We start from the raw sequence: 13,261 nt of genomic DNA, 5'->3' as shown, positions 1-13,261 counted from the left end.
TTTGCAGACAATAGGTGGCCAGATCGATTCTCTTTTAAATCAGATTTGGAATTCCAGTAACCTTTGATGTGGGCAGCACTAAATATTATTAGTGAGATATTATCTCCCTACATTTTTTTAATGGAAGGCTTTCTTGTGAAAGGGTTAAAAAAAATAGATCCTTTAATTTTTGTTTGTTTTACTCATTCCTCTGGCAAACTAAGCCAATTTTATTTATTTATTTTTTTTAAATCAGCTTTATAAGGCATTATCCCTTCCGTGAGCCTCCTCTTGTTTTACTCTTCGGAAAGGCTCTGTTGAGAAGCAGAGTCTTCTAGAGCCATGTCTTCTTGGCTGGCCCTTCTGCATTCCACCATATGGCTTATCAGGAAAGCGTGAGCGGTTCCTAGGTCCCTTCGCTGTCTGGATTCAGCAGCATCAGTTGCTTCATAATCATCAGACAATTGCTTTTGAAAAATAGAGACAGTGTCATTAGTGTTCCAACAGCACCGTTCAAAGAAGCATTGCCAAAAAGGGTCAGCATTTGGAGGCCATGTTGTTCAACCTTGTACATGGTCACCAGATATTTTCACCTTGATTTCTCAGGTTTCAGTATAATCCATAACATCTAATATAACAGAAGGAGTTACAGTAAGACCAGAAAACCAAAAAAAAAAAAAAAAACCCGGGGCACTTGCAAAAACAGTTCAGGGATTTACTAAATATTATTCGGTTCCAGATTTGGAGTAATGAACAAAACCGATCTAAGATTTAGTAGCAACAGGGGTGTTTGGGCTATAGCTGATAAAACTTTTGTGGAGCATGAGAAGTGGCAGTGTTGACAATGCTTACTCAAATAACACAAATTTAATCAGTGGCTGCCTAACCCATCTTTCTCCTTGGACCCTTTCATATTATAATTTTAATATAATTATATATGCCATAGAAACAAGAATCTGTAGTCGTTACACATGGCTCAGGAGCCATAAATGACTAATCCCTATGGCAGAACAAGGCACTAATTGATTAATTGCTATCCGGTTGGTTACAGATCTTAACAACTACATAGGAAGGTTTCCTCCAGGACAGAATAAGACATACAGTTCATCTATATCTTACCCTTATGGCCTCCTGCTTCTTACGGTTTGCTGCTCTAGCAGATGGCCCAATTGCAATATTAACACTACTGGATGATTGGGTATCTGTTGTGTTTCCTCCTTCAGCTGCAGAGAGCCCAGAAATGACCAGCGCACTTGAAAAACTTCTTTTACCAAACAGGAGGCTGAGAGTGGAGCTAGTGGAAGAGGCCAGACTAGACCTGATCATAGCCCCAGCTCGCTCCTGTACTGTTAGTTGGCCCAAGATAGGGATGGCAGTGGTTGGGGAGAACACAGAGGTTGCAGAATTGTGGAAGGAGAGCTGGCTGTCAGAAAGTCTTGGGGCAATTTCATGAGCCGAAGTGGAAGTCTGGATGAAGGGGGGATGACTCTCTAAGATTGGACCAGAATGACTTGAACGAGGGGGTCTTTGACTTAAAGCAGCATGCGTCTGAACAGACTGGCTCCTGAATTTTCTCCTGCCTTTAAAAAAAAAGAAATGAAAAGAGAAAATCATTTGCAGAAACTCTATCCCTAATTAAACCCTTCAAATCATATTCCCACTATTCAATTAATGCCCACTGCAAAACATTACTCACAATTTTTTTTTTCAAGGAGACTAGTTTAATAAATACACTTAATCAGAAAATCTGAAAGAGGTTCAATAGCAATAGCACTTAGACTTATATACCGCTTCCCTAGTGCTTTACAGCCCTCTCTAAGCAGTTTACAGGGTCAGCATATTGTCCCCAATAATCTGGTTCCTCATTTTACCAACCTCGGAAGGATGGAAGGCTAAGTCAACCTTGAACCAGCCTGCAATACTGCATTCTAACCACTGCCCCATCACAGATCAAGACTTTAAGGATATACATTGTTGCTAATCTGGTTAATCATATAAAACCTACAGTATTTTTTTCTTAGCAGATGTTGAATAGCAATTATTCCAGAAAGAATATTTTAGCTTTCTATGGCTCTGTCCTATTGCAGTAAGTTTAGAGTGGTTTACATTATCACAAAGCTTAGTGCAGTGGCTTCTTAGATTATGTCTGAGATTTGAATTCCTATCTCTGCTTAATTGTTATTGCATTCTTTTTTAGATGAATTGTTTAGTTTTGAGTTGCCAGTAGTGGTCAGTCAGCACTGGGAGAATCAAAAACATACATTGGAAGAATTGAATCTGCCCATCTGTGTTTGGTCATCTAGAGAAGGCCTGCCAAAATGAAGGCCTCCATCTCTTTGCAAGGTAGATGGGGCATGGTTGAGGCAGCTTCCTTTGCAGTAACTCCCACCTTGTGAAATACTCTCCACCAGACATATATGTAGCCCCATCTTACCGCAATTTCACAAACAAATTAAAGACATTCATTTCAATTTGTCTTCAGTCCCAGTTAACTTATTGTGGCCCCTTTGGATTTTATCTTGGTTTTGTTTGTCGCTGACTTCTGGTTTCTGAAACTGATTTTGATCTACTGTAATTATTATGTTTTATTTCTTCTGTTTCCTTATATTGTACATAGCCTAGCATGTTTGTGTTCTAAATACAATAAATAAATAGGTGATAAATAATCTGGTGGGTATATAGTTGGACAAGTCTAATATGCTTCACAGAATTGCTTTATGTTGCATAATGTTCCTTGCATTCTTCCTACTCTTCCACAGTGCCCTATCCATAGCCTTTGTGTGAAGTGCTACCATGATTTAGCTCAAACCAGCTTGAAATGGTAATATTTCAACCCAGATTATTATATAGTAAAATAATGCAAAGACCCCTTTCAACAATTACCTAAATTACTCTACATTATTGAGTAATAAGTAGTAGTAGTAGTAGTTCATTCTGAGGCGCTTCCGGGTTGAAAAGATTAGTTGGTGACATCATCATTGCCTGGGGGGGACTCTCAATTAGGGGGTCCGTTCATGACCAGTCCAGCAGGAGCTGGAGTGAAGGATGGGAGTTCACCCCATCCCATGGAGCACTCAGGTCTCGAACGCAGGCTTGCTGCTTGTCAAGCCAGTGTCCTAACAATGTGTGACCCATGCTCCTAGTAGTAATAGTAGTAGTAGTAATACTGTAATAGATGTAATAATAGATATAGCAATGTAGTAATACTTCAGTTATTCATACTTATTGATGTGAACCAAGGGCATTTTGCAAACCCTTGTTTCACTTTGTGGCTCTTGACAGGATTAGTGCCAAAAATTAGGGCCATAGCTGAGAATCTGCAGTTGGTTACTGCAATTCAGTAGGGTACAGTTCAGTTTCTCAGGAAGTCTCCACTTGACTATGGAAATCCCTAGATCACTTTGAGCAACTACCTCTTTTTAGATAGCTCACACTATCTCCAGAGTTGTTGGTGTGGGAATAAAAATAAAGAGAACTGCAATACAGTGTAACTCACTCTCAAGTGGTATGAATGTATAGTAAATACATACATATATGCATACATAATGTGATAAATGTGTGTTTTCTACTAAAATCTACTTGGCTGACCATCTATGTATTAAATACACATGAAGTAATTCATTTTTCAAGTTCATTTCAAGTAATGAAATGTTCAAGTTCATAATTCAAGTTCATTTTTTCATCATAATTCAAGTTCATTTTTTCAATTTCTTAAATTTCAGTCTTTGATGATTACTTTAATGCTAATATTGTTGAATAAAAAATAAAAATATACTGTAGCTAGGAAGCACTGTATGATGAGAATTCTGGTATGCTGACATTCACAGTCAAAAGTAATTAAACATCTGTTCTCATTTTAAACAGTTAATCTGACCACTGTCCAAAAATATCCCATACATGTCTTTAATTCAGTGGTTAAAGTGTTTTATAGTAGACCACCCATATTTCCACATAAATAACTCAATTTCTGGAAATACTTAGGAAACAAAAGAGTCTTTTGTATCCTTTTATAAATACATTTTTGAAGCTTAAACCCCGCTCCCATGCCTAAATTTACTTAGAGAACTGTTAAGAGCTGTAGATGAAAAGATAAAGCCAAATAAAATTAATTATCAAATTATTTTATTTATTTAAAAGATTTTGTATGGCCGCCCACACAAACTAACTTCCTTGGCTTATCCATGATTGTTGTATTATAGTTAAGTTTGTTTTTCCAATTACTTTTGGAGTAGCTTGTGAAAGCAAATAGGCATACCGTACTGCTAAATAATTGGATCAGTTTAGCAGCAATATACATTGTGAGTTTAGTATTACTATGTATGGGTAGGTATTTTCAGAATATGTGTGTGCATTAATTCTAAGGACAGTGTGCATACTCACACCCCAGGAGGTAACTGCAGCATTTACAGCCACAGTTCCAGGAGAGAGATAGAAGCTTTTTCAAACACATTAATTTCAAAAGAATCTTTAGGTGACACTAAGAGCAGCTTAAGTGCAAGATTCCTTCATGAATCTGTTTCATGGGACACGAAAAACATCTCTTTTCTGGGGGCCTATGCCTGGCCCTGGGCCAGTAAGAGAGAGGCATAGGCCTCCAGTAAAAGGCATGTTGATGTCCCATAGGTCATGATATCATCACAAAAATGAAATCAGTGATGCAATTGGTGTCGTTTGCAATACAACATCATGACACATTGGCTCTTATTGACACAAGGCAAGGGGTTCAGGGGAACAGCTTGATGTTGATTAGGCATATCTTTCATTGAATATCTTTTGGACTAAGCCAGGAGTCCCAATGTTACAGTTTTAGTTTTGCAACACTTTATGTTGAACTTGCATTGGACGCCATCTAATACGTTTTCATTATTGGACAGCCTATAATACCAGGGGTAAAATGCTACCGGTTCACTCCGGTTCGGGTGAACCAGTAGTAAAAAAAGCTACTGGTTCGGGCAAACCGGTAGTTAAAAAAAGCTATGATCCGACGATCACCTGTGCCGCGCGGTTTAGCTTTGCTAGAAAGCAGGATTTCCTGCTTTCTAGCGAAGCTAAACCATGCGGCACAGCTGAGTTCCCCCCCCTCACTGTTCTACTTACCTTCCCAAGCCTCCTTTTGGCGCGTACTGTGCATGTGTGAATGTGGTTGGTGTGCATGAGTGTGCACAGCGCGTGCTTGGCGCACAGCACGCATGTGCAGCCAGGGAACTGGTAGCAAGCCGGTTCAGATTTCACCACTGTATAATACCCTTCTACCAGGGAACAAATGCAACTGAAGATAAGTACCTGAAAATTGAGCAATCTGAAGGGAAGGGTGTAGTTGGGGTGTGCTGTTCCTTGTATGCTGGGAGCTGCTGCTCTGGCTTGAATTATTAGCTGGATTACTGCTGGAAGATGCATTTCTGCTGGCCCCTTCCTCACAGCTTCCTCTACTGTGGTTTGGGTTGCAGTTCTTCTGCATTCTGTTAGAAAAGAAATAGTCAGGAGCACCAGAATACAGGGCCAGATTCTGGGGAACATAAACAAGAAGGTGTTTTGCCTTTGTTTCCAATGTCTTTGTTTCCCACAGTGGGAACACAGTGCTGGACCAGAAAGGCCGTTCTTTGAGATAAACAACAGAAAGTTTTACTCTCAGAATTGCTTTACATTTCTCTGGCAAATTATGGAAAAGGCAGCTGTTCATTGACATAGCTCTGTCAGCTTTCATACTGGGCTCATATGAAGCAGGAAATATTTTGGCCAATAATAGCAATGAATTGTGCAAGTTGCACGTTAAATAAATATTCCACTGGATATGACTGAAATATTTCATATAAAAAGCAGCGTTGAAACGCAGTGGTAATGGAATGTGTACTTGGGACATAAATCTTGCCAGTTTTTCCCCTCTACATTTTTCTTTGTTTCTATTTCTAAGCAGCTCAGTACTTTGTCATTTTCTTCCACATTTTATTTTCAGAGCTAGTTTAGATCAAAACAGGCAAGTGGATGAAAATCAGCCAATAAGCTGCATGGCTGACTGGAAATTTGATCTTGACCATAGCCTCACATTCTAATCTAGTGTGGGACCTCCAAATATTGCTGAATTACAATCATCGGTCCCAAACAGCTCCAGTCAGCATCATCAATGGCAAGTGTTAGGGTTGTTTTTCATCAATATTTGATGGATCTTAGGTCTCCAGTCTCTGCTGCAACCACTAAACCACACTAGATCCCATGCTATGATCTGCACTATCAATATGTGTGATGTAGAAATCCCATACTAGGACAATCTATTTTTTTAAAAAGTTATGCAGCCATGTTCAGAATATGTGCAGAGCATAGAGAATAAAGATGTTTAAGGCCTGCATTTTCCATCTGAAATGTATCCTTCCTCTCTTTTATGTTGTTATTATCCTCACTGAAAATAATCACAGGAAAAGTTGGGAGGTCCATTTTGGTTCTTAATTTGTAGAATATGTGTCATTTAGGATCCCTTTTATTTCTGTTTCTAGAAATTTATGTTTCTGACAGTTGAAAAACTCTATCATCCAGATAGTTCATGGGTGTCAAACTTGTGGCGTCATGTTGCCGTCACGTGACGTATCACATTGGTTTTCCCCTTCGCGAAGCTGGGGTGGGCGTGGCCTGCACATGATGCATCCGGCCCTGTGGGCTGCCAGTTTGACACCCCTGAGATAATTTAATTCTGAAAAAATCAATGCTGAAAAAAAAATCTTAAGTGACAAATTTGTCTGGCTATTTCATATGTCATTATTAAACCTATAACCCGATTCCATAGTAAATAGAGAAATTCACTGCAAGTAGAATAGATTCTACAAATTCTGCAGCTTACGTCATTTGATCAAATGTATTACTTTGTTATTTGTTAAAGGCGAATTTGGTTCAGGGTCAACAGTGTAGTAACAGATGATTCTGCAACACGGAGTTCACCCTCAGTCCATCTAAATGATATAATACTGCAACATTGCTGGAAGGAGCAGAATAGCTGGTATATGGAGAAGGTTGGAGTCACAGAGGATGACAAAAAAACAACATTCCTCTTGAGGTACATATTGTTCTACAATAAAGTATTTGCCTCCTTTCTGCGTTTGTCAAGTTTTACAAATCTTTGCCGCTAGCATATTGTACAGCAGATTCAGTGAAAAAGTTATACAAAAATTCAAAAAATCTGAAAGCAGGTGAGTTCCTATATACTGTATATATAGTTCCGACAGAACTATATATATATTATCACAGTGAATTTCTTTCAATGAGCAACTACCTAAAGATAATGAAGGCACCACATTCATTGAATAAGTAGCATGTTCAACTCAATCCGGATGCAATGAGAATACAATAGGAATGGATCAGTGGTGGGTTGCCCCCGGTTCAGTCTGGTTCTATAGGTAGTAAAAATGGCCGGAGGCTCCATCCACTCGCCACAAAGTCATCATGGGTGATATGCGCATGCTTGAAGCTTGAAGGTGATCTGCAGAAGGTGATCTGCACATGCGCAGAAGTGTGCACGCTCCTGTTGCAAACCGGTAGTAAAGGTACGTAGAACCCACCCCTGGAATGGATGCACCTCTATTGTGTTTTAACTTCTAAAGGAAGAGCTCCTGGAAAATAGCAAAACTAGCTTGAGGAACACAAGAGAATGTGCATATACAGTAACTCTTACAACTACCTAAGAAGGGAAAAGGGAGGCTTTGGTTGCTGATCTAATTTAAGTGGATAGTAAGTAACTCCACTTAATAGTCTTTGATTTGCTGAGATGCACGGCTATAGAAATCAAGTAAATAAAATAAATGAATACATAAATAAATAAATACCATTTTAAACAGTGGAAACAGGAGGCAGCATATCTCACTTAATGTTCTCATTAAAAAAATCTATCTTGTATTTTGAGAGCCCTAAGATGTCATTTAAAACATCTGCTTAGATGCAAATAAGGCCCCCTGTATGCTTACCTAAGCCATTTGTTTCTGAACCACCTTTTGATGTTGTCGAGACTTATTGGTCCACCCCAGAGATTTTTCAGCTGACTGTGAGTCCCTATATAGGATGTTGTCAAAGGAGAAACATACATGGGGTATCCCAGAGGTTGGTCGCATGAAGAGTTAATCAGGTTCCTCAACACCTGTTTATTGTTTTGGATGCTGCCTCGTTCTGGGTTACGATTGCGTAAAAAAATCAGTTCCTGTTGCTGTCCAGCCCAGAGCCCTCTGACACATTCCTTGTTAACCTAAAAACAAACAAAAGTACAAATCATGTGGAAACATTTTGGAGAGAAAATAGATGGGGGTTGCAATCCACCTGCTCTTTGCACTACAGAATTGCTTACTTCAAGGCCATAGGGCCATCTGAAAGTGCTGGGCCTGCTGTATTTTCTTCCACCCCTCCTTTGGACAATTAGAGGGGAGGTCATTTTCTGTTATGAGAAACAGATTTATATTAAGCAGGGGAGATGATTTCTGAATAGCAATAGCACTTAGATTTATATACCACTTTACAGTGCTTTACAGCCCTCTCTAAGAGGTTTACAGAGTCAGCATATTGCCCCCAACAATCTGGGTCCTCATTTTACCCACCTCAGAAGGATGGAAGGCTGAGTCAACCTTGAGCCTGGTGAGATTTGAACTGCCAAATTGCAGGCAGCCGGCAATCAGCAGAAGTAGCCTGCAGTACTGCACTCTAACCATTGTGCCATCGTGAAGGTACAGATTTTTTCTTTCAGTGTTTGAAAAAAGACCAATGTTAAGTCGGCCAGGCTGGAGTGGGGAAGAATTTTTGCAAACTGCCCCCTTCAGTGGGCAGTATGCAAAAATTTATGGCATGGCACAGCTCAGGTGTATGACAATGCTTTAGTTATGTTGGATGTAAAAGTTTATTTTCTCATCATCTCTTGATTCCTGGTCAATCTTGAAAAAAGAAGGAGCCAAAAGAACCCAGAGTCTATTGACACTATAATCTAGAACAGTGTTTCTCAACCTTGGAAGCTTGAAGATGGGTGGACTTCAACTCCCGGAATCCCCCAGCCAGCGCTGCTGGCTGGGAGATTCTGGGAGTTGAAGTCCACCCATCTTCAAGCTACCAAGGTTGAGAAACACTGATCTAGAATGAAGGCTAAAATGAGCATAGGTTAACTTATTGTGCATCTGAGAACTGTAGACATTCTAACAAGCTATGTTCAACGGTGAACTGAACACTGCTGCTTTATATTCATACATAACATGCTCACTCCTAGACTACAGGTTGTTCTCAACTTATAACCATTCATTTAGTGACTGTTTGACTTACAACTATTGCAACATTCCCATGGTCATGTGATCAAAATTCAGATGTGTGGCAGCTGGCATGTATTTATGACAGTTGTAGTGTCCCAGAGTTATGTGATCAACTTTTGTGACCTTTTGTGATAAGCAAAGTCAACGGGAAAGCAAAATTCACTTAACAACTGCAGTTAGTATTCACATAACAACTGTGGCACAAAATGGGGCAAAACTCATTTAACAACTATCTTGCTTAGCAATGGACATTTTGGGCTCAGTTGTGTGTGAGAACTCCCTGTATCGCTATATGATTATTATATGAGAAATATGTACAGTAAATATGAGAACTATAAATCATTGTATGTTTTAGTCATTCTGTGGGATTGGTTGGGTATTTTTAGGGCGATGGTTCAAACAAGGGTTCCCACGTATGTTCCCTTCTGGGCAGCGGTACCACTAATTAAGTTAGAATTTACTGATCTAATGCAGATGGAAGGCTAATGGAAGAGCCTTGGTGGCCCAGCAGACTAATGCACTGTTAAAGTAACACCAGCTGCCTGCAATTACTGCAAGTTCAAATCTCACCAGGCTCAAGGTTGACTCAGCCTTCCATCCTTTCAAGGTAGGTAAAATGAGGACCCGGTTTGCTGACTCTGTATAAAAAGAACACCACTTTGGAGGGGAGGGGCGAAAGCCCTACTAAGCAGGTATATACAAAAGTATGAAGGCTATTGCTTAACGCATTGTAAGCCGCCCTGAGTCTCCGGAGAAGGGCGGCATATAAATCGAACCAATAAATCAAACCAATAAATAATTTCAATAGACATTCAAACTAATTTCTTTGAAATAAAAATAATACAACTATGATCCTACAATTGCCCACTCACTGTTGATAAAATGCTTTTAAAAATAAGAAAGCAAAAACAATGACCAGGGGTTCTGACATGCCTGTTTATCCAAATATTAATTCTGGTCTTGGAAACTGCTGTTCCCTCACTTTGTCACTCTGCAGTTAAATGGCCTTTAGATCCCAGTTCTAACCTTTGCTATGCCACTCTGTTAAGAGACTTACCTAGTTAGAATGGAAATAAAATTCTAAATACAGTAGCTATGAATGTATACCATCAGACAATGAACATGAGGCAGAGGTGGTGGTACCTTGATTACTTTGAAGCTTAAATAGCTTTTGTGGAGCATAATAACTTTATATTCATCTGTTCCTTCTTCTACCACATGCCTAAAAGTAAGGAGCTCTTCTTTGTTTGAGAGGATGGCACTGCGCCAAGCAGGATCTCCTTCATGACAAATCACAACTTTCTCTTCAAAGGACTGAATTGCATCATAAAGAATAGCAGGATCCTCATATTCATCTGGACAAGTGAATTGGTCCTGGCATTAAAGGAAAGGCACGGTTACAATCAGAAACATGTATGAAGAGATGAAAGGTTTTAGGTTTAAAAACTTCACTGGAATTGCAGGCCACACGGCATTTGTGCAGAGATGTAGCAAAAAGCCACAATGAAGGAGTGTAGCAGTTTTGGCTTGCTCCACTGGTATAATCCCATCATTAGCACATCATTTGGTTTTAATTATTTTTTATACCATCACCCTGTGCTGGTTGGTGACAATAGACACCCCAGAAGAGAAAGATTAGAAATTCGATGAAATGTCTGAAATTATCTGGCTTTAAGAATGCATTTTTATTCATTTACTACCTGTGGTTGGTATGTCTATTCAACGGTTGAATAAATGAGGGTCGAGTTTTACTACAGGTAAAATGATGAAGTGACTAAAATACATCCTAAAATCTACATTTCTAATAATTAATTGTTTGATTTATATAACTGCATTTCTTAGAAGAAATTCACAGCAACACATTTAATGCTTCATCTGAATTTAACTGGCCAACATGTAAGCATTCTGGTTGCCCTTGTTATGCCTACCACATTGTCAGCATAATAAAGTTTGTATAACGTACAAGAAGTTATTTGCTGCAGAAAAGGGGAAAACTCACTTGATGTAGTTTCAAGGACATTCTAATTGCAGGAGCAACAACTTGATGCAAGAGGTCCATATCTGCAAATACCCATTCATCTCTTGATGTAATTCGAAAGTCTCCTTTGAACAAGGCATGGAGGCCATGGAGGAAGGAGTCTAAGCTGTAAACAATCATATTAATTACTCACAGATTCAGTTTCCATTACAGCTGTTGAAAATAAGATCTCTTTCATAGTAGTTGTGACGGAACTCTCTGAGCCTGAGAAAGAAAATGGATGTTTCCAAAATATTGCAGAACAAGAACAGATGGGTGTTTTTTTGTGGAATCAAATAACCAATTAGTAGCTTACCCATTAAACCAAGACTCGAAAAGAGGATCAAAGGCAATTGGGAGGCACTGCTTTAATACCCTTACTGATAAATGAGCGCCAAGTACACATATCCAATTTGTAAGATTCTATAACCAAAACTTTATTTTTTTTCTTTGCAATCTTCCTGCCTACTCAGACTCCATGGGAACGTTGGATTTTGTTTTGTGTTTTTTTTGGTTGTGATCTGCTGTAAACGCTTTAATGTAGTTGCAACTGTAGACTTAGTGTTTGCATTAGATCATGAGCTTTTGGAAATACTGTGGATGAAATGGCTACACAAAGAAATGATAGAATTAAAAAAAAAAGATTATGACTTTCCCCCCCATTTTGAAGGGCTCCTTCTTAAAGGAAGATAAATGGCTTTTCGAAATTTTTTATCCCAGATGATTTCTCAAAACTTGATAAGGAAATAGGAGAAATTATCCAACATGTTTCAAAGAAGGGATACTGCATTAGTGGTAAATGGAATAACTTCTTCTCTTGGGATTTAATTAAATCCTGTTGGGGCATTTATTTACTTCCTGCCTTTATTTTATTTTTTTACAAATAAATCAAGACGGTGAACATATCCAACACACCTTCTTCCTTCTATTTTCACCACAACAACCTTGTGACGTAAACTGGACTGAAAGAAAATAAGTGGCCCAAGGTCACCCACATGGCTTTCATAGCTAAGGCAGGACTTGAACTCATGGTCTTTTGCTTTCTAACATGGTGCCTTAACCACTAGACCAAACTGACTAAGGATTGATAACTACAAATCCCTCTTTTGAAGATATAATGCTAGGCTCTCCGATTTGCACTGAAGAAGTTCAAGAGAACTTAATGCAGATTTTCTATTAATTGTTGGATACACCGCACAATTTAAAAGACTATGTTTGCCATCTTCTGACATTTACAGTGACAGGTAAATCAAACATTATTTGCATACATTCCATAAGAATATTGCCAGCAGGTCTTGCCTTTAAACTCTTTTCCTAAACTGATTAGACATAATTCATGTGTAAATGAATGCAAATTACTAGCTCACATATATAATATAAACTTCTCTTCTGATGTAATATACAACTTAGCATTTCTCCCTAAACATTCATTTTGCCCTATAATGATAATGGTTTCCTAATGACTGTCAACAGTATAGATATCTTATTTAGTAGAAATTGATGTGTAATATCAACACTTTGTCTACTTAATTCCCAAATAATGTAAATGAGACTGATATATATAACTATGGTTTTCTGTGAAAAACAAACACATTATGAACCACTTCCTCTCAAAACAAAGCAAGTGAGTGATGGTCCAATGTGGACAGCACAATAGGGAAAAGGCAGCAATTTTGCATATACTTACTAGGCAGTATTTCATTAAAAAGAATGAGGTATTTTTTTTCAAGAATAGACAGGTTCTATACAAAATAATAAGGCTATAATCACTATTGATAAATGGTTATTAGAATAGATGTTCAAGAGCACAGGGGACATGAAATAAAGAATTTTGATTGTCTGGACGTTAGCAGGGGTGGACTTCAAAAATTTTAGCAAGGGGTTCTCTGTCCAGTTGCTGGTGGACATGGCCTAGTCAGTCTCCTGCACCATGGCAGGGAGAGGCGTTTCTGCCCTCCCCAGGCTCCGGAGGCCTTCCCAAACTTCCGGTAGGCCCATTTTT

General features: G+C 38.8%; 1 protein-coding gene across 1 annotated transcript in view; it reads right to left on the bottom strand.

The window, feature by feature from the left end:
• Window positions 1–275: 275 nt before the first annotated feature.
• PCNX2 (pecanex 2) overlaps window positions 276–13,261 on the bottom strand; it is a 115,383-nt gene continuing 102,397 nt past the window's right edge. Inside the window, 6 exon segments of the mRNA XM_070950838.1 lie at window positions 276–446; window positions 1,099–1,559; window positions 5,263–5,438; window positions 7,926–8,200; window positions 10,386–10,616; window positions 11,242–11,386. Of these exon segments, the coding sequence (XP_070806939.1) occupies window positions 276–446; window positions 1,099–1,559; window positions 5,263–5,438; window positions 7,926–8,200; window positions 10,386–10,616; window positions 11,242–11,386 (1,459 nt within the window).

Source organism: Pituophis catenifer, unplaced genomic scaffold (genome assembly GCF_029215685.1).
Source record: "Pituophis catenifer annectens isolate HBS135680 unplaced genomic scaffold, rPitCat1.0.hap2 SCAF_1, whole genome shotgun sequence".
NCBI lineage: Eukaryota > Metazoa > Chordata > Lepidosauria > Squamata > Colubridae > Pituophis > Pituophis catenifer.
This window is presented reverse-complemented; position numbering and strand designations above follow the sequence as displayed.